The 22,975-nt window shown below is 39.7% G+C and overlaps 1 protein-coding gene across 4 annotated transcripts in view; it reads right to left on the reverse strand.

Annotated features, from left to right (window-relative positions):
- The window catches only part of NUDT6 (nudix hydrolase 6), a 47,076-nt gene extending 24,262 nt beyond the window's left edge, over positions 1–22,814 (reverse strand). Inside the window, exons 1-3 of one of the 4 annotated variants that reach the window (XM_024745161.1) lie at positions 22,737–22,814; positions 18,165–18,368; positions 13,611–13,666 (exon numbers count right to left, since the gene is read on the reverse strand). In XM_024745161.1, the coding sequence (XP_024600929.1) occupies positions 13,611–13,666; positions 18,165–18,368; positions 22,737–22,740 (264 nt within the window). In that variant the 5' untranslated portion in view covers positions 22,741–22,814. Of the gene's footprint in view, positions 1–13,610; positions 13,667–18,164; positions 18,369–21,364; positions 21,428–22,124; positions 22,351–22,403; positions 22,685–22,736 lie in introns of those variants that run through there. The other 3 variants (XM_024745158.1, XM_024745162.1, XM_024745159.1) reach the window with 3 other exon arrangements.
- Positions 22,815–22,975: the final 161 nt, after the last annotated feature.

Below are 22,975 nucleotides of genomic sequence, written 5' to 3' on the forward strand. Positions count from 1 at the left end.
CCCTATTTTTACCATTCAGTCTTGCTTCCTACTTACTCTCCACTCATTACCATCAAATATACATATACATACATACATACATATATATAATGTACTCCAATTCAAATATAAAACTTACTGATGGCTAGGCACAATACTACTTTAGGTACCCAATAAAAATCTGTTGAAGATAAAGTTTAGTTTGAGTCAGAGATCCTGCCTTAACTAAAACTTTAACGTTACTTAATACCATGAGAGTGCTTTCAGATAGCGTTTCTGAGAAATGATTGATACTGCTTTCAGCTATAATTATGAATATTAGTTTAAAATTTAAAAACATATATGAGGAGAAAAATGTATGACTCTATCCACCAATATTTACTGAAGTCTCAGAAAGTATCAAAGTAATTATTCTCGTCACTTATACTCCTGAGCATGAAAGCATCTGACCTCTAAGCATGGTACTTCTCTTAAAAACTTCTGTTACTTCTAGTTGCCTATAGTTCTTATTTGGGTGTATGAGGCTCTTTAATTCTGTTCCCAATCTAGCTGTCAAACCAAATATTTTACCATTCCCATCTGTAAAGGAGAGACGGTCCATACAGGCAGACGCTTGGCCCAGGGAGCCCCATTGCCTGCTGGGAAATCTGCTGAGTCAGATAGAGGGGCTGGAGAAGCCTAGACTCTGCTTGTGAGGAGTGTGTGCATGCTGGCTTGCTAACAATCAGGGCAAAAAGAGACCAGCACTGGCGGGTGCCGCCTTGCCACACTTCCCAATCCGAAGGGGTGAATGCCTGGGTCCCGCTTACTCCACACCTCAGCCTGGTGTGAGATAAGGGCAGAGACTCAATCTAGCTGCACGTACAGACTGGGCTGCCTGAGGTGGATCAGGGCCAAACTGCAGAGACCACTGTCAGTGCACACATGCGGGTGGTGGATCAAACTGAGCAGACACTGTCAGTGCTGCACCGGGCCGTGCCACAATTACGTGCAGTGGCTAACTGCCAAATCTCCAAGTCCCTGGGAGAGGACTCGATATAGCTGCACAGAGACAACTTGAAGGGTCTGAGGTGTGGTCTGGGGAGAACCTCGGAGCCTGTGGTAGGTGTGTGGACAGCAGGGGCAGGTCGGCTGCAGCAGACTTGGTCAGCGCATGCATAGGTGGTGCCATAAAAAAGCAGAGTGGCTGGATGCTGCGTCTTGAGCAGACAGGCCCTGGGCAGGAGTACGCAGTGGTACGTTTCCCGTGGGAGTGCTCTGGCTCCAGCTCCACCCACTTCGCACTGCAGGGTGGAGCTGGATGTGGGGCTGGCAGGTCCTGGAAGAGGTCTACCACAGAGGCTGCCCAGGTCCCAGGTGCAGCACAGCAACCTCAATTCCTGCAGTCACAGCCTCCAGCCCCAGTCTACTCCGCACCACAGCCTAGCACTGGGTCTGGGATGAACACAACAGAGAAAGGGACGAGACCATGGGCTGCTTCTGGGCGAAACTGTGGGCAACTACAGGTGCACAGGTTCACTGTGACTACACAGGCCTTATATGCTTCTGCAGTCACCTCCTTTGGGGCAGAGCACACACTCAAGGGCAACTGAACCTAACTGCACCCAACCATTAGGGCTTCTTCAACAACTGGGGAGCAGACACTGCCCCCAACAGGGTGGTGACAGCCATGGAGCAAAGAGGAGGCCCTGCTCCTCATCTAGCACAGGTTCTGCACACCACAACACCTATTACAACCCCTATCAATGGGATAACAGCCAGCACACTCTGAAGAAAGAAGTGGCTGGCATCTATACCAAAACAAGCCCTTGCACCAAAAATAACAGACTCACACAGTCTACACAGGAAAACACCCCTTCAAGATCAAAGTAGATAATGGTTTCTCCTAAATTCACGGAGACAGAGAAAGTTTAAAAACAGAGGAACTACTCCCAATAAAAAGAACAAGAGAAATCTCCTGAAAGAACAAATAATGAAACAGACCTCACCAGTCTATTAGACCCTGAGTCCAAAAATGAGGTAATAAAAATGCTTATTTAAGAAAGATTATTGGGACTTCCCTGGCGGCACAGTGGTTAAGAATCTGCCTGCTAATGCAAGGGAAATGGGTTTGATCCCTTGTCTGGGAAGATCCCACATGCTGTGGAGCAACTAAGCCCACGTGCCACAACTACTGAGCCTGCGTGATACAACTGCTGAAGCCCATGTGCCTAGAGCCCATGCTCTGCAAAAGAGAAGCCACCACAATGAGAAGCCCACATGCTGCAACGAAGAGTAGGCCCCGCTCACCACAAATAGAGAAAGCCTACATGCAGCAACAAAGACCCAATGCAGCCAAAAATAAAGTTAAAAAAAGATTATTAATAAAATTCAGATTAATAAAATGAAATTTACTAAGATCATTAATAAAATAAATAATAAAAGTTTATTAATAAAATAAAAAAGACTATTAATAAAATTCAGATCACTGTAACAAGGAACTATAAACTAAAAATGAACCAAACAGACAATTCAATTACTGAGATTAAAAACCTATCTAGAAGCAATGAATAGCAGACTAAATGACACAGAAGGAATAAGTAATCTAGGAGACAGAATAATGGCAATCACCCAATCAGAACAGCAGACAGAAAGACAAATGAAAAAAAATGAAAGCAACATACGAGATCTATGGGATATGTAAAGTGTGCCAACCTATGCACAGAAGGAGAAAAGAGAAAAAAGGGTATCAAAAATGTATTTGAAGAAATTATGGCTGAAAACTTTCCAAACCTTAAGAAGGAAACATATATCATATCCAGGTACAGGAAACACAGAGGGTCCCAAACAACATGAACACACACAAAGACATATCATAATTAAAATGGCAAAAGTTAAAGTGAGGATTCTAAAGGCAGCAGGAGAAAAACAAAGAGTCAGTTACAAGGGAATCCCATAAGGCTATCAGCTGATTTCTCTGCAGAAACTCTGCAGGCCAGAAGGGAGTGACATGATATATTCAAAGACCTGAAAGGGAAAAACCTGCAACCTAGGATACTCTACCCAGCAAGGTTATCATTTAGGAGAGAAAGAATTTCTCAGACAAGCAAAAACTAAAGGAATTCAGCAATACTAAACCTATCCTAAAAGAAATACTGAAAGGTCTTCTCTAAATAGAAAAGAAGCAAGAACCTATAGAAAAAGAAAAACAAGAGGATAGGCAAATATATGAAAGGATTGAAAATTAAATAAGCAAGCACACAGATTTAAAAAACAATTAAAAAATTGTAGAAGTGATTATAACTAGAACAAACAGTAAAAGGGTAAGCATGAAGATGCAAAACAGGATATCAAAATCACAAAAAGTGGGAGAGGGGAGTATAAAAATGTAAATCTTTTAGAACGTGTTTGAACTTGCATGACTATCAATTTAAAGCAGATACAGTTATGGGTCAACATACTTGTAAACCAGGGTAGCCACAAATCAAAAACATACAATAGATTCAAAAAAACTAAAAAGAAAGAAACTCAAGCAAACTAAAAAAGAAAACCATCAATCACAAAAGGAAAAACAAAAAGAAGAAATGAGCCAAAAAGAGCTACAAAAACAACTGGAAAACAAGGTTTTAAATGGCAACAAGTACATACCTATCAATAATTACTTTATGTGTCAACGGACTAAATGCTCTGATCAGAAGACACAGAGTGACAGACTGGATTTAAAAAAAAAAAACCTATAATATGCTGTGGACAAGAGACTCACTTTAGGGTGAAATACACACACAGGTTGAAAGTGAGGGGATGGAAAAGGTATTTCATGCAAATGGAAACCAGAAAGCAGGGGTAGCAATACTCGTATCGGACAAAACAAACTTTTTAAAAAAGTCTACAAAGAAAGACAAAGATGGACACTTTATAAGGATGAAAGGGATCAATACAAAAAACCTGATATTACACTGTAACATATATGCACCCAATATAAGAGCACTTAAATATATAAAACAAATACATAACAGACATAAAGGGAGAAACTGACAGAAATACAATAACAGTAGGAGACTTTAACACCCCACTGATATCAACAGACAAATATTACAGACAGAAAATCAATAAAGCAACAGAGGTCCTAAATGACACAATAGACCAGTTGGACTTAATTGATGTTTACAGGACACTACATCCAAAAAAACCAAAATAAACATTCTTCTCAAGTGCACATGGAACATTCTCTAGGATAAAACACATACTAGGACACAAAACAAGCCTCAACAAATTTAAGAGGATAGAATTTACCTCAAGCATCTTTTCTGACTACATGAAACTAGAAATTAACCACAGAAAGAAAACTGGGAAAAGAATGAACACGTGGAGACTAAACAATATGCTACTAAAAAACCAATGGGTCAACAATGAAATCAAAGAGGAAATCAGAAAATACCCGAGACAGATGAAAATAAAAACACAACCTTACAAAAATCCATAGGATGCAGCAAAAGCAGTTCTATAAGGGAAGTTCATAGCAATACGGGACTTCTTCAAGAAACAAGAAAAATCTCAAATAAACAACCTAACCTACCAACTGAAAGAATTTTAGAAAAAGAAGAATGCACAAAATCCAAAGTCAGCAAAGTCAGCAGAAGGAAAGAAATAATAAAGATCAGAGAGGAAATAGAAGAGAGATCCAAATAAACAAGAGAAAAGATCAATAAAGGCAAGACCTGCATTTTTGAAAAGATAAAACAAAATTGACAAACCTCTAGGCAGGTTCATCAAGAAAAAAAAGAAGAGAGAACCCAAATAAACAAATTAAGAAATGAAAGAGAAGAAATAACAACTGATACCACCACAAATAAGAAAAAAAAATCCTAACAGAATCCTATGAACAGTTATATGCCAACAAACTGAACAACCTAGAAGAAACGGACAAATTTTAGAAACATACAGCCTGCCAAAACTGAGTCAAGAAGAAATAGGTAACTTGAACAGACCAACCTCTAGATGTGAAACAGAATCTGTAATTAAAAAAACTGCAAACAATAACCCAGGACTGGACAGCTTCACTGGGGGATTCTACCAAACATAGAAAGAAGAACTTATACCTATCCTCCTCAAACTATTCCAAAAGACTGAGGAGGAGGGAACACTCCCAAATTCATTCTATGAAGCGACCATCACCGTAATACCAAAACCAGACAAAGACACTACAAAAAAAGAAAATTACAGGCCAACATCTTTGATGAACACAGATGCAAAAATCATCAACAAAATACTAGAAAACCAAATCCAACAATACATACAAAGATCAAAAACCAAGATCAAGTTGAATTAATTCCAGGGTTGCAAGAATGGTTCAACATATGCAAATCAATCAACGTGACACACCACATTAACAAAAGGAAAGACAAAAACCACATGGTCATCTCAACAGATGCAGAAAAAGCATTCCACAACATCCAACATCCATTCATGATAAAAACTCTCAACAAAGTGGGTATAGAGGGAAAATATCTCTGTAATAAAAGCCATTTAAGACAAATCCACAGGCAACATAATACTCAGTGGTGAAAAGCTGAAAGCCATCCCACTAAGTTCTGGAACAAGATAAGGATGCCCACTCTCACCATTTCTATTCAACATAGTATTGGCAGTCCTAGCCACAGCAATGAGACAAGAAATAAAAAGTATCCAAACCAGAAGGGAAGAGGCAAAATTGTATTTATACACAGATGACATGATACTCCATACAGGAAACTCTAAAGACTCCACACAAAACTATTAGAGGTTTACCTCCTCCCCCAAATACATCAAAAACACAAAGACAAGTGGAATGATTCACACAGAACATCTAGTGAATGCTGGCAGAATGGGAAGAAAACTTCCACATAACCGAGTTAAGACAAAACAATAAAGGAAAAAAAAGAGAGAGAAAGGAATCCAATGGGACCTGAGCCCCAGGGAGGGAGCTGTGAAGGAGGAAAGCATCAAATAAAATACAAGGGAATCCCCAATAAGGTTAACAGCTGAGTTTTCAGCAGTAACTATTCAGGCAAGAAGGAAGTGGCACGATATTTAAAGAGATGAAAGGGAAAAACCTAGAACAAAAAATAATGTATCCAGTAAGGCTCTCGTTCAGATTCGATGGAGAAATCAAAACCTTTACGGACAAGCAAAAGCTAAGAGAATTCAGCACCACCAAACTAGCTTTACAATAAATGGTAAAGGAACTTCTCTAGGCAGAAAAGGTCACAACTAGGAGCTAGAAAATTATGAATGAGAAAGCTCACTGGTAAAGGCAAACATACAGTTAAGGTTGGAAATCATCTACACACAAATATGATAGGAAAACCAGAAATTGTGAGCAAAGCAGAGTACAAATGGAGGATATTGGAAATGGTTTGGAAATTAAGAGACCAGCAACTTAAAACAATCTAATATATATATGGCCTGCTACATCAAAACCTCATGGGAACTGCAAACCGAAAATCTGCAATAGATACACACACACACAAAAAAGAAAAAGCAATCCAAACACAACAGAAAAGATAGTCATCAAATCACAAGAGAACAAAAAAGGGAAGAAAAAAACCCTACAAAAACAAACCCAAAACAACTAACAAAATGGCAATAAGAACATACATGTCAATAATTACCTTAAATGTAAATGGATTAAATGGCCCAACCAAAAGACGGAGACTGGCTGAATGGATACAAAGACAAGACCCATATACACACAGTCTACAAGAGACACATTTCAGATCTAGGGACTTATACAGAAAGTGAGGGGATGGAAAAAGGTATTCCATGCAAATGGAAATCAAAAGAAAGCTGGAGCAACAATACTCAAATCAGACAAAACAGACTTTACAGGCTGTTATGAGAGACAAAGAAGGATACTACATAAGGATCAAGGGATCAGTATAAGAAAATATAACAATTGTAAATACATATGTACCCAATAGAGAGGTACTCAATGTATGAGGCAAATGTTAACAGCCATAAAAGGAGAAATTGACAGTTACCACAATAATAGTGGGGGACTTTCACAACCCACTTTCATCAACAGACAGATCATCCAGACAGAAAATCAATAAGGAAACACAGACCTTAAATAACACAATAGACCACATAGACTTAACTAATATTTACAGAACTTTCCATCTGAAAGCAGCAGAATACACGTTCTTCTCAAGTGCACATGGAACATTCTCCTGGATAGACCACATCTTAGGCCACAAATCAAGCCCCAGTAAATTTAAGAAAACTGAAATTATATCAAGCAACTTTTCCAACCACAACGTTTTGAGATTAGAAATCACATACAAGAAGAAAACTGTAAAAAACACAAACGTGGAGACTAAACAGCCAATGGACCACTGAAGAATTCTAAGAGGAAATGAAAAATACCTAGAGACAAATTACAATGAAAACACAATGATCCAAAACTTGTGGGACACAGCAAAAGCAGTTCTAAGAGGGAAGTTTATAGTGACACAAGCTTATCTCAGGAAACAAGAAAAATCTCGAATATACACCCTAACCGTATACCTAGAACAACTAGAGAAAGACGAGCAAACAAAACCCCAAGTTAGTTGAAGGAAAGAAACCATAAGGATCAGAGCTGAAATAAATGAAACAGAGATGAAGAAAACAACAGCAAAGATCAAAACTAAAAGATGGCTCTGTGAAAAGATAAACAAATCTGATAAATCTTTTGCCAGACTCATCAAGAAAAAAAAGGAAGAGAACTCAAATCAATAAAATAAGAAATAAAAAAGAAGTTACAATGGACAACACAGAAATACATGAGATCATATGAGACTACTAAAAGCAACTATATGCCAATAAAATGGACAAATTCTAAGAAAGGTCCAATCTCCCAAGACTGAACCAGGAAGAAATAGAAAATATGAACAGGCCAATCACAAATATTGAAATTGAAGCTGTGATTAAAAAACCCCCACCGAACAAACGTCCAGGACCAGGTGGCTTCACAGGTGAATTCTACCAAACATTTAGAGAAGAGTTAACACCTCTCCTTCTGAAACTCTTCCAAGAAATTGCAGAGGAAGGGACATTCCTAAATTCATTCCATGAGGCCAAAACCAGACAAAGATACCACACACACACACACAAAAATTCACAGGCCAATATCACTGATGAACATAGATACAAAAATCCTCAATCAAATACTAGCAAACTGAATCCAACAATACATTAAAAGAATCATACACCATGATCAAGTGGGATTTATCCCAGGGATGCAAGGATTCTTAAATATCCGCAAGTCAATCAGTGTGATAAACAACATTAAGAAACTGAAGAATAAAAATAAAAAAACCCTATGATGATCTCAATAGATGCACAAAAAGCTTTTGACAAAATTGAACACTGATTTATGATAAAAACTATGAAGAAAGTGGGCACAGAGGGAACCTACCTCAACATAATAAAGGCTACATATGACAACCCTACAGCTAACATCATTCTCAATGGTGAAAAGCTGAAAGCATTTCCTCTAAGATCAGGAACAAGACAAGGATGTACACTCTCACCATTTTTATTCAACGTAATTTTGGAAGTCCTAGTTACAGCAATCAGAGAAGAGAAAGATATAAAAGGGATCCAAATTGGAGAAGTAGAACTGTCAGTTTGCAGATGACATGAGATTATACATAGGAAATCCTAAAGATGCTACCAGAAAACTACTAGAGTTCATCAATGAATTCAGTAAAGTTGCAGAATACAAAATTAACACACAAAAATACCTTGCATTCCTATACACTAACAATGAAAGATCAGAAAGAGAAATTAAAGAAACAATCCCATTTACCATTGCATCAAAAAGAATAACACACCTACCAACGAAAAAACGACAATCCAAAACCTTTGGGATGCATTAAAAGCAGTTCTAAGAGAGAAGTTTATAGTAATACAAGCTTATTTCAGGGAACAAGACAAATCTAAGGAGGCAAAAGACCTGTACTCTGAAAACTATAATGTGCTGATGAAAGAAATGGAAGATGACACAAACAGATGGAGAGACATACCATGTTCTTGGATTGGAAAAATCAATATTGTGAAAATGACTATACTACCCAAAGCAATCTACAGATTCAATGCAATCCCTATCAAATTACCAATGGCATTTTTCACAGAACTAGAATAAAAAATTTTACAATTTGTATGAAACAACAAAGAACCTGAAGAGCCAAAGCAATCTTGAGAAAGAAAAATGGAGCTGGAGGAATCAGGATCCCTGACTTCAGACTATACTACAAAGCTACAGTAATCAAGACAGTATGGTACTGGCACAAAAACAGAAATATACATCAATGGAACAGGATAGAAAGCCCAGAGATAAATCCTCCCACCTATGGTCACCTAATCTATGACAAAGGAGGCAAGAATATGCAATGGAGAAAACACAGACTCTTCAATAAGTGGTGGTGGGAAAATTGGACAGCTACAAGTAAAAGAATGAAATTAGAGGGCTTCCCTGGTGGCGCAGTGGTTGAGAGTCTGCCTGCTGATGCAGGGGACACGGGTTCATGCCCCGGTCTGGGAAGATCCCACGTGCCGCGGAGCAGCTGGGGGCCTGTGAGCCATGGCTGCTGAGCCTGCGCATCTGGAGTCTGTGCTCCGCAACGGGAGAGGCCACAACAGTGAGAGGCCCGTATACCGCAAAAAAAAAAAAAAAAAGCAAGATCTTTTCTGGAGATTTTATCGAAGATGGCGTAAGAGTAAGACACGGAGATCACCTTCCTCCCCACAGATACACCAGAAATACATCTACACGTGGAACAACTCCTACTGAACAGCTGCTGAATGCTGGCAGAAGACCTCAGACATCCCAAAAGGCAAGAAACCCCCCATGTACGTGGGTAGGGAAAAAGAATAAAGAATAAACAGAGACAAAAGAATAGGGACGGGACCTGCACCAGTGGGAGGGAGCTGTGAAGGAGGAAAGGTTTCCACACACTAGAAGCCCCTTCGCGGGCGGAGACTGTGGGTGGCGGAGGAGGAAAGCTTCGGAGCTGCGGAGGAGAGCACAGCAACAGGTGCAGGGGGCAGAGCGGAGAGATTCCTGCACAGAGGATCAGCGCCGACCGGCATTCACCAGCCCGAGAGGCCTGTCTGCTCCCCTGCCGGGGCGGGCGGGGCTGGGAGCTGAGGCTCGGGCTTCGGTAGGAGCGCAGGGAGAGGACTGGGGTTGGCGGCGTGAACACAGCCTGCAGGGCGTTAGTGTGCCACGGCTGGCAGGGAGGGAGTCCGGGGAAAAGTATGGACCTGCTGAAAAAGCAAGACACTTTTTCTTCCCTCTTTGTTTCCTGTTGCGCGAGGAGAGGGGATTAAGAACGCTGCTTAAAGGAGCTACAGAGACGGGCATGAGCCGCGGCTAAAAGCGCGGACCCCGGAGACAGGCATGAGACGCCAAGGGTGCAGCTGCCGCCACCAACTATCCACCCCCCCCTTCCAGGGAGCCTGTGCAGCCCGCCACTGCCAGGGTCTCGGATCCAGGGACAACTCCCCCAGGAGAACGCACAGTGTGCCTCAGGCTGGTGCAACGTGACGCCGGTCTCTGCCGCCGCAGGCCCGCCCCACACTCCATGCCCCTCCCTCCCCCCCGGCCTGAGTGAGCCAGAGCCCCTGAATCAGTGGCTCCTTTAACCTTGTCCTGTCTGAGCAAAAAACAGACGCCCTCCAGCAACCCACACGCAGAGGCAGGGCCAAATCCAAAGCTGAGCCCCTGGGAGCTGTGAGAACAGAGAAGAAAATAAGTAAATGAGACATAATTAAACTTAAAAGCTTTTGCATAGCAAAGGAAACCATAAGCAAGACAAAAAGTCAACCCTCAGAATGGGAGAAAATATTTGCAAATGAAGCTACCAACCAGGGATTAACCTCCAAAATATACAAACAGCTCATGCAGCTCAATATCAAAAAAACCCCAAACAACCCAATGAAAAAATGGGCAGAAGACCTAAGTAGTTCTCCAAAGAAGACAGATGGCCAACAAACACATGAAAAGATGATCAACATCACTAATTTTTAAAGAAATGCAAATCAAAACTATAATGAGGTATCGCCTCACACCAGTCAAAATGGGCATCATCAAGAAGTCTACAAACAATAAATGCTGGAGAGGGTGTGGAGAAAAGGGAATCCTCCTATACTGTTGCTGGGAATGTAAGTTGGTACGGTCACTATAGAGAACAGTATGGAGGTTCCTTAAAAAACTAAATATAGAATTACCATATGATCCAGCAATCCACTCCTGGGCATATATCCAAAGAAAAGCATGATTCGAAAAGATACATACAACCAGTATTCATTGCAATGCTATTTACATGCCAAGACATGAAAGCAACCTAAATTTCCATGGACAGATGAACAGATAAAGAAGATGTGGTATATATATATATATATATACAATGACTATTACTCAGCCATAAAAAAAGAATGAAATAATGCCATTTGCATGGATGGACCTAGACATTATCATGCTAAATGAAGTCAGACAAAGACAATATCATATGATGTCACTTATGTGTGAAATGTTAAAAAAAAAAAAGAGAGACAAATGAACTTATTTGCAAATCAGAAACAGAATCACAGACTTTGAAAGCAGACTTGTGGTTGCCAGGTGGGGGAAACGTCGGGGGGAGGGATAAATTAGAAGTTTTGGATTAACATATACACACCACTATATACAAAATAATCACCAGGGACCTATTGTATAGCACAGGGAACTCTGCTCAATATTCTTTAATAACTTAAATGGGAAAAGAATTTGAAGAAGAATAGATAGATGTATATGTATAATGGAATCACTTTGCTGTACACCTAAAACTAGCACAACATTGTTAATCAACTATACTCCAAAATAAAATAATAATTAGGAAAAAAAATGTTTTGTTGTTTAAGCTATCCAGTCTATGGTATTTTTGTTATAGCAGCATGAATGGACTAAGACACCATGTCAGCGCCTTTCTGAACTCTGTGCATTTATATATGCAATTCTATTTTCTCAGTCTGTTTTTCTACCCCACCTCCCTTCCCCACCCTGGTTTTTGTTTTGTTTTGTTTTGTTTTTGTTTTGCCTCGAATCTCCTACTCCTTCTTCAAGACCCAGTTTAAATGTTACTTTGAAGGAGAAGTCTTTAGGGGCTTTTTAAAGGTGAAGTTAATTGTTAACAATCTGTTATATGACTACTTTCCCAAATGGATAGTAAGCTACAGGACATCAGGGATACTGTCTTATTAATCTTTGTATTCTTAGCACCTGGCTCAGAGTAGGAGCTTAATGAATATTGAATGAGTGGAATAATATCTTAACAGCTTGTTAGAAACAGAGTTTGTCTTCCTAATTAAATACAGCCATTTATAATTTTTTTGTAGTCATAAAATAATACTTAGGAATACTTAGGTTACTCTGACATTTTTAAGGACTGGATAAGTGTTTTTTGGATTAAATAAGTATCCAAATGATCAACAACGTCTCAGAAATGACTTTAAAAATATCTTTCTAAGATATCCCATACTCTTGGATTGGAAGAATTAATATTGTTAAAATGGCCATACTACCCAAAGTGATCTACATATTTAATGTGATCCATATCAAATTACCCATGACATTTTTCACAGAACCAGAAAAATCCCAAAATTCATATGGAACCATAAAAGACCCAGAATTGCCAATGCAATCCTCAGGAAAAAGAACAAAGCAGGAGGTATAACCCTGCCAGACTTCAGACAATACTACAAAGCTATAGTCATCAAAACAGCATGGTATTGGCACTAAAACAGAAATATGGAACAGAATAGAGAGCCCAGAAATAAACCCACATACCTACGGTCAATTAATCTTTGATAAAGAAGGCAAGAATATACAATGGGAAAAAAACAGTCTCTTCAGCAAATGATGTTGGCAAAGTAGGAGAGCCACATGTAAATCAATGAAATTAGAACACTCCCTCATACCATAGCACCACTATTCACAACAGCCAAGACTAGGAAACAACCTAAATGTTCATTGACAGATGAATGGATAAAGAAGATGTGGTACATATATATAATAGAATACTACTTAGCCATAAAAAATAACAAAATAATGCCATTTCAGCAACATGGATGCAATTATGGATTATCATACTAAGTAAGTCAAAAAGAGAAAGATAAATACCATATGATATCACTTATGTGTGGAATCTAAAATATGACACAAATGAATCTGTCTATGAAACAGAAACAGACTCATGAACATAGAGAACAGACTGGTGGTTGCCAAGGGGGAAAGGGTTGGGGGAGAGATGGAGTGGGAGGTTGGGGTTAACAGATGTAAGCTTTTATATGTACAGGGGATAAACAACAAGGTCCTAATGTATAGCATAGAGTACTATACTCAATATCCTATGATAAACCATAATGGAAAAGAATATTTAAAAAAGAATATATATATATGACTGAATCACTTTGCTGTACAGCAGAAATTACCACAACATTGTAAATCAAGCATATGTCAATAAAAAAATATTGATCAGAGTAAATTAAAAAAATCTTTCTATAATTCTTTGAGCATATCAAAATTCTACACTTTATTTTTCTCTAGATAGAACATTTAGAAAGCAATTTATAAAGCAGAAACAACTTACTTTATTTCGATCTTGTACAACCAATATTTTTCTAGTATTTTCATCAAATACAGCTCCTGTTGGGGGGGGAAGATAATTGAGAAATATGAATTTCATTCACCTCAGACTACTCCCACACTATTACCTGTGGTCATCAAAATCCTACCCATCCCTGAAGGCCTACTTCAAATAACCACCTCATTCATGAAGAGTTGTAAATTTCTCCAGCAAGAAATCAGTTGCTCAGTTATCTAGGTTCTTTTAACAACTTAGGAGTACCAATGATGATTCTAGCATATGCTAACTCGTAGGATAATCATTTGCATCTCCTTCTCTAAATCATCTATTCCTGACAGTATAAATAATCTTTCTATCCTTTTTTAGCTTTTAGTGTCCAATTTTATTTTTTTTAAATTAAGTTTTATTGGAGTATAGTTGCTTTACAATGTTGTGTTAGTTTCTACTGTACAGCAAAATGAATCAGCTATACGTATACATATAACCCCTTTTTTTGGATTTCCTTCCCATTTAGGTCACCACAGAGCACTGAGTAGAGTTCCCTGTGCTATACAGTAGGTCTTCATTAGTTATCTATTTTTATGCTAGTATCAATAGTGTATATGTGTCAGTCCCAGTCTCCCAATTCATCCCACCCCCCTTCCCGCTTCCTCCTTTGGTGTCTATATGTTTGTTCTCTATGTCTGCATCTCTATTTCTGTTTTGCAAATAAGATCATCTATTAGTGTCCAATTTTAAATGTCTAAAAAGATTTATTGAGTCAATGAATTGACTTTTCCATTCTCATTTTTATTCCTTGAATCACTATGTATAAGCATGGGTTGTACTCCCTGATGATCCAAATCTTAAATATCTAAATATTCAGTTCAAGACCTCCTCCTTAAAGCACTTAAATTTCTTTACCATGTTATGTACACAATGTTATAACTTACCAATATATTGCTTTGGAATATTCAAGTTCTAGTCCATTGCTTTCATTTACTCATTCATTATATACATTGCCCAGTGTACTAGGCATTTTACTAGATGTTAGGATCTCAAAAATAAGTTTTTGTTTTTTTTTTTCTCTCTTTGGGTAATCCTAGGTCAAAAATACAAATGACACTAATGATTTGTATTAGGTCCCTTTAAATGCTTTAATTTTAAAATTATTTGTATTTACATAATGTGGGAAGATACTGTTAAAAACATATTTTCCGGTCTTTCCTGGTGGGGCAGTGGTTGGGGGTCTGCCTGACGATGCAGGGGACGCGGGTTCGTGCCCCGGTCCGGGAGGATCCCACATGCCGCGGAGCGGCTGGGCCCGTGAGCCATGGCCGCTGGGCCTGCGTGTCCGGAGCCTGTGCTCCGCGGTGGGAGAGGCCACGGCAGTGAGAGGCCAACGTACCGCAAAAAAAACAAAAACAAACAACGAAAAAACCATATTTTCCACTTAATCATCCATTCTTTTAATATTAACCGAGCTCCTATATATAATACATACAGGTTCTATGTATAGCATATTAATTGAGATCCTATTATGTGTCAGGTACTTTTCTAGGTGCTAGGGATACAGTGGTGAACAAAACAAAATTCCCCACCGTTACAGGGTTCGCGTTCTGGTGTGTGTTTGAGGAGGTGACAAATAAATAAAAAATTAATTACACAGAACATGAGATGGTGATAAATACTCTGTAAAGGTAAAATATAGTAGGGAATAGATATGTGCAACACAAGGAAGAACTATGTTCTCTGAAATTAAAACACCACATTTTAGTATTTCAAAGCCAAGAAGGGAAACCACAAAGTGAGATATAATTTAATGTTGGATTCTATTAGAAAATATAAACTGTAATTTAATTGGACTTTACAAGGGATAGAATGCCAGGAAAACCTATTCTTAAATTTTAATAATTTGTGATTGCTCAAATTGAATTTTTCCTAATTCACTATAAACATGAGCCAAAATCAGCACTGCTAAACACAATGTGAGCGACCCCTGTGGGTCACAACATAAAAGTTAAATAAAGCCGAAGAGATCAGGGATTAAATAGAGGTTATTATTATATTATAATTAGTCAGGTACTATACTAAGTGCCTTAGGTGCATTATGTCAGCTATTCCTCATAATAATCCTGTGAGTGGTATAATTTTGAGTGCCCAAGTTCACACAACCCTAAAACTGATGTCCTGTCTGGGTCCCAAGCAGGTATTCTTCTCACTGTGCGACACTGCCCCTTCACCACGCTACAACTGCCTTTTCAGAGGGCTGACATTGCCAACTGAAGATCTACCCAACCATTCATTTGAGAAATATTTATTGAGCACCTACTTTACACCAGACACTGTGTTTAGCCTGAGGATAAAATGGTAAACAAGACAGATAAAATACCTGCCTTCCTGGAGTTTATATTATTGTGGGGTCGATTAAGTATATGACATAATTTCAAACTGTGTAAGTACTATAAAGAAAAACAGAGGATAAAGGGACAAAGGATGATGGGACTGGCAGGTGGGAGGACTCTATTTTATACAGTAAGGTCAGGAGCTTTCCTGAGGAGATACTTCAGCTCTAAAGAGCTCGATAAACAAAGCCCTGGGGAAGAGCACTGCAGGAAGAGGAGCCAGTAGGTTTAAAGGCTCTGAGGCAGATAAAAGCTTGCTGCATGAAGAACAGAAAGAGAGCCATAGCTCACTCCATTCCACTGTAGGGGAGGAAAGATTTTTTTCTTCTACCCGCTTAGGTTCTGTGTCTGAGACCTGTGAGTTGAACTGACAAAGTACAGATAAATGGATAAGAAGTATATAAATTTTATTTGATGTTAATAATTTTACGTGGCCTGAGTAGGGGAGGAGAACTTCATAGAAAGAAGTGAAGATCCCCCCAAAGTGTTAGACCCAGGGGCTTATGTTCCATTTTAAAAAAGAGGGATAAATTGTGCAGAAATGACAAGAGGAAAAGGGGTGTGGGCTAAGGAAGGTAAACTGTGAAAAAGTGACTAGGAACTATTTGGGGAACTAACAGAATATAATGGCTGTTTTCACGAGGTTTGCACAGATTCATCTCTGTGCCAGCTCCCCGGCTCCGGTGACAAGAATGTTTTCCTCTTCGTGGTAGAAAAGCTCAGAATGATCAACGTGCCAAAGGGGCACTTGGGGTGGCGGGCTGTGACTCCCTTCACCAGCTATGCCTTCTGCAGCTTATAAACAAGTGTCAGCTATTCTCTCTTCACCTAAAAACTCTGTACCTTCCCAGAAGAATTCCTCACACCACCTCCTGATCCCAACAGCCACTTCAAATCCTAGCTGGCCTTCAAGACTCTCATCAAGTTTCCGACCTCTCATTCCCTGAACTCCTGTGATGTATCTTAACTCTACTATACCATACTGTACTTGGTTATAAACAAGTTCTTCATAGGATACTCTTTACGCATATATTACCAATTCTGTAGTACTAACTGGAAACTCTGCTTTGAAAGTCTGTACCAATGAATTGACAATTATCTCTATGTCTTTCCCATGAAGTGTGAGGCTGCCATCAAATTTTCAAGTGGTCTTTTGAAGTAGAGCTGAATGGGAAGTTGCTGAATTGCCTCTACTTGCTAGAGGGGAGTGAGACCGTGGACAGAGAAAACATTAGAAATCCTTGAACAACTCCTTTAAGAGACTTCAAAGATGCAAACTACCTTTAAAAACTCTTGTAAATTATATAAAGGCAAATAATACTATTATTAATAAATTACTAATAATACATATTACTACTTTATTTCATAGTAAGTCATAAGGATTCTTTTCTATTTTTGTTTTTTGGGAAATCTAGTTTTCTTAACCCTGGTTCTCAAAGGATAGTCCTAGGACCAGCATCAACACTAGCAGCTGTAGCAGCAGAGCACTTATTAGAAAAAGCAATTCTCAGGCCCTACCCCAGACCAACTGAATTAGAAACTCTTGGGGCTGGGGCCCAGCAATCTGTTTTAACAAGCCCTCCCGGTGATTCTGATGCACTCTCTACAATGTGAGAACTCCTGTCTTCACCTAAAGCAAGTCTTCTCTCAAGACTCTCTCTGAAGCTAACCAGTGACTTCAAAATTCTGTATTTAAATTATGCTATTTTAAAACAACTGTTTGGCACAATAACTTAATGTAAATGTCTCTAAGAAGTAATGTTCAAATCACTGAAAAACTGGTTTGCTTTGCCTTCAATTCAACTTAAAAGTTATCTTTTATTTTACTAAATCACATAATTAGTACTAATATGTTTTACCATAATGAAATGAATCTATCCCCTGATCCCAATTCATTGTTACTATTTCAGTAGTGAAGTTCACATATCCATGAAAAACATGTTCAAACATATCCTTTGAAAAACTAAACTTGCTTGTTCTCTGTGCTGCCCTCTGCTGATTCATAAGGCAAACTTCATCTATTTAAAGTATCAATACCAGCTGCAGTTCCAAGGAGGACAATCATTTAATCAACTTATTCATTCCACATGAACCGACTACTGGCTCATCTGTAAGAAGACACTGGGTGAACCTTTAAAAAGTTAATTGTGATTAACATTAGTTTGAAACAGACCTGCAACTCCCACTTGATGTGTAGCATATCCTGGTAATCTGCTGGGCCCCTCTCCCAGCCACAGAGTCAGCGTGGATGAGTCCGATTCTGCGTGGTGAAAGCAGAAGCCCAGGGAAGCGGCAGGGGCAATAAATCGACTTTGGAGGATGGGAATGTGCAGCCATACTGCTACTCTACCTTCTGATCTCCATTTCTGTATTGCAGCTAAAACACAGAAGATAAACATCTGTAAATATTTTCCAGTGAGAGGAGTGGAATAAAGTAAAACTCATCTCTGGGTGTCACCTCCTCCAGGAAGCCAAGTTTAAGCTCCACTTCCCTTACTAGTTAGCTCTCTTTGGGGGTGGGCGGGCGGCACGGGGGAATCGCAAAATGTACTGTTCACATACACCAGCAGCACGTAAACTACCACGTTTTATAATTATATATGATTTTTCCACCAGACTGAATTCCTCGAAAATAAAGTCAATATAGTGATGATCTTTATATATCACCTGACACAATACCTGGCACACAATTGGTGCTCAATAATTGTATTAAAATGAACAAATAAACTGATTTAAATAAAACACCATTTCATTGTTGTTCCTTTTAACAATCTTGGTTGTCATCTTTATAAATGACTATTATGGGCTTTTATTTACTTTTCCTTTAAAAGTCCTGTCTCTCATATATATATGTGTGTGTGTATATATATATATACACACACACATATATATACATATATTTTTGGTTTATACATTTCAAGGTGAAAAATATAACTTTGTTGTTAAATAATGTATGGTAGTTCTAGAAAATTTTCAAAATAAAGTACAATGAAGAAATCAAAACTTCACATTAGCACACAGATAAATTTAAAATCGACATTTTTTACATGAATATAATTTTGGAATTGACATACCATATATAATTTACAACATTTTTTTTACTACACATTATAAATGTTTTGCTATGCCTTAAAATTCTTTAACACACATTTTTAATGACTGTGTAATTCTCCTCATATAGGTCTACCAAAAACTACTTAACTGACCTCCTACTTTTGGACATTTAGATTGTTTCTAACTTTCCTTTATTACAAATTATACCATGACAAACATTAAAATAGATTTTCGGTCTTTGACTTTAAATTCTCTTACTTTATTAGTTGAGATTGAGCCAGGGAAAAAAGATGCTAACATTTATATGGCCCTTACTAAATTCCAGACATTTTAGATACACGGTTTCATTAAGTTCTCACAACATGAAAGGCAGGTATTATCACCCCTAATTTATAGGTGAAGAAATGAATACTTCCACAGTTTTAGAAAAACTTTTCAGATCACTTTCTCCATCCACCATCGCGATCTTTACAACAATCCTGTAAAGTGTGTGTGGAGAGAGGGGGAAGACTTGATTATTTGTTTAATGGTTAGATTCCTTTCCCTCCTCTTCTATGGCCTCTGCAGTAAGCATCTCCTGGTTAAGGACCATCTTGCTCCACCTTTTTGAAGTCAGTGTGCCTAACACAGTGACAGACAATATGGGAGCCTTAATTTAACGTACCTTTTGATTTGGGGCTGTGGCGCCCCTTCAGATCCTTCTCTCATCAATCCTTCTCTGATTAAATCTTTTTAAAAACTGACAGAATTACATAAAGTGAAATGCACAAACCTTAAGTGAACATTTGGTGAGTTTTGACCTATGCATACATCTGTGCCACCCACGCTCCAGTCAAGATTACAGAACATTTCTATCACCCCAGAAAGTCCCCGTGTTCTCCTTCCCAATCATTCCAATCAAACGAAAAAGCTGAAGTTCTACAAGTATAGTCACTTGTTTCCTATTTTTTCTCTTTACACTCTGGCTTGGAGAACCTGTCCACTGCTACTGCTTCAGCTAACAACTACGCAAGGGTGGCTGCCTAGTCTTGGCCTCACTGAACACTGAATTTTTCTGCTCTTCAGCTGCTCGCATCTTCTGAAGGCTGCTGCCTCAAACTTCACACCTATATTCAAAACTGATTCCTACACCAGCCACCTTAGTTTTGCTTACAGGCATTTTTCTGGCTCCAATGCTCAAAGCCCAAGAATCCTTTTTAAAATGCTTTCTTTCTTCTCTGCTTCACTAATAAACTTTAATGCTTCTTCCTCCTCTTTCTCTCATTCCTCTGCTCAGATCCAGCCCTCTAAGTGAGCTCACATACCACCTCTTTGACAATAAGCTTTCCTCACGTGCTTTCCAAATGTGAACCTAAGGACTACTTTCTAGTAGATTTGCTAGAACTTACTACACATTGCCCGATGACACCTGTTACTGTTTTTCTAATCCTAATTAATATTTTGTGCATTTGCAATCATCCAGGTTAACATGAGATTATGCACTGGGGCTCAATTCCTATTCAATGACTGGCTTGTCTAAAGTCACACAGCTAGTGAGCGGCACAGCAAAAACCAGAACAAGTGTTATTTCCCCACTGATGCAGATATATGTGAAGCTTAGCAACATGTTACCTCTTCATCCATCTAACTTTAGTTATCAATAACGGGAACAGTAAAAGAATAGACCTCACGTGCAAAACAACCATTGCTAATACATTATAGGCAATCAGTTCTATTTACTTGAAAAGAAAGAATACATTTAGACTTCCTACCAGGCTTTCTTCTCAGATAATTTTAAGATTCTTTCTATAGGCAATACCATTCACTTTTGTTTGACTCAATAACAAAAAAACCAGCAATAGCTCTTATAGTGCAGCCAAGAACAAATTCTAGAGCCAGGGGAAGTTAATCTGTCTCTTAGTACCATCATCTTTGAAATGGGGATAATAACAGTACCTACCTCACAGGTATGAGGATTAAATGAATCAATACTTTTGAAGTTCTTAAAACAGTGTCTAGCACTTAGTAAGTACAGAAGAATTTATTAAAAAGATACAAAAGAATATGGTACTTCCGAGTTTATAAATTAGTTTCATGTAATTTATCTTTGATTACCATATCTATCCAGTAAAGTAGTTAGAGTGGGCATTATTCACATGAGCAAACTAAGAGGCAAGTATTTTCAGCGGTGATTTTCCTAATGCCTCGTTAAGCATGTGGCAAAACCTGGGACTTGAAACCTGGATGTGTGACTCCAAATTCAACCCACTTTCTGCTTTGCCTTCCTGACTGAGGTAGTGCTTTAATCACTGACAAGTAACAAGTGTGTACAATAAATACCTGTGTCTACCCACACAAACGTGCACATATTAGAGGATGAACATTTGATTCTCGTAGCGTTAACACTGTTGTAGTTAGCAGCTGTTCCCGAGGAGAGAAAACAAGGTGAAGAGGTAAACTGTTTATAACTGAGGATGGTTGAAGATGAAAACGACTAGCTCAGTTATATTTCCATAGATGCTCACTTGCCATATTGCTCCATAGGATAAAGATTACTTTCAGTTTCCTCTAAGTGTGAGAGGATGAGTTTCCATGCTAGCTTTCAAGTTGATTATAAGGGCCCTCAGGGGCAGTCTGAAAAACGGGCTGCTCCGCCAAATCACGGGCTCTCAAAGTGAAGGCTCCTCCATCCAAGCTATCTTTCTTATCACTGGCCTCAAGGTTCAAAGAGAGTGGCGAGTTTTCCCACTGGAGACTGAAACCACTCACCAATCTCCCCGGTGAATCACAAAAGGCTTGTTACTAAGGAAAAGCAAACTCTAGTTCTCGGCGCCACAGCTCCTGACCCAACTTGTGCACAAATACGACCACTCAGAACCTCTCTGGCCCACTCACTGTCCACCACCTGTACTAGAAAGTGCTACGGTTCTGCCTTGGGCAAACTGTCCGGCGAAACGAAGGGTCGGTAAGTGATAGTAAACGAGAGCGTAATAATATCAACAAACATTTACAGAGCGTTAAATACGTGGCAGATACCGTGCGAGGCACTTCATATGCATTACGCAATTTATCTCTCAGCCATCCCATGAGCTCCTATTACCTGGTTTTACAGATGAGAAAACGGTGGTTTACAGAACTTGCCCAAGGTCACACACTAGAAAGATGACCAGAAACAAGGGCTGCCGATCCCAAAGTCTGAGCTCGTCACCATTTCACCCAACCGCCTCAGAGACCTCCCAGCCAAGGGCACAAGAACGAAAGGCACAAAACGGCTGCGGGTCAGGCACGCCCTCTCTCCTTCCCTCAGGCGCGACTCGGGGTTGGGGGCCGCGGTTACTTCCTTAGAAAGGCAGGGGAGCCTCGGACCAGGCGCACTTGCCCTGCAAAGCCCTCTGGAAGGCGACCGGGTCCAAGCGGTGCATTGCGTCCAGCCGCGCCAGGCGCACGGAGACGCCCCCGAATCTGTCAAGCTCGCCCCGCAGCTCGCCGGCTCCGGAGGTGGCGTCCCGAGCGCAACCCGGGCCGCCCGAGGCCCCACGGGGCCCTGCAAAGAGCACTGCGCGGCGGGCCCGCGCCAACACCGCACGCCAGCGACCCCCTCTCAGTAGCTGCGGCATCTCCGCACCGGCCCTCGTGGCCCAAGCGGACGCTTCCAAATCACGCGGCCTGGGAGTGACGGCACTACCGTAAGTTTTAGAAGAGTGTCACTCACGCATTCTCAGAGTTGAGCAGGGGTCTGCAGCGCTAGGTAGAGGAGACGGCGAAGTCCGGTCGACCGGCTCCTCTCAAGAATTTGCCCAGCTCAAGGAAAGCGACAGAACTTTCCCACCACTCCCCTTCCCTCCCCTGTTCCCCCCACCCCCACCTCAGTTTAATTCAACAGACATTTTGTTCAGGGATAGAGAAGGAGGCGGAGATACGAAAAAGTCCTGTTTTTCAGGAATTTATAAT

This window comes from Neophocaena asiaeorientalis, unplaced genomic scaffold, assembly GCF_003031525.2.
Source record: "Neophocaena asiaeorientalis asiaeorientalis breed wild unplaced genomic scaffold, Neophocaena_asiaeorientalis_V1.1 scaffold65, whole genome shotgun sequence".
Lineage (NCBI taxonomy): Eukaryota > Metazoa > Chordata > Mammalia > Artiodactyla > Phocoenidae > Neophocaena > Neophocaena asiaeorientalis.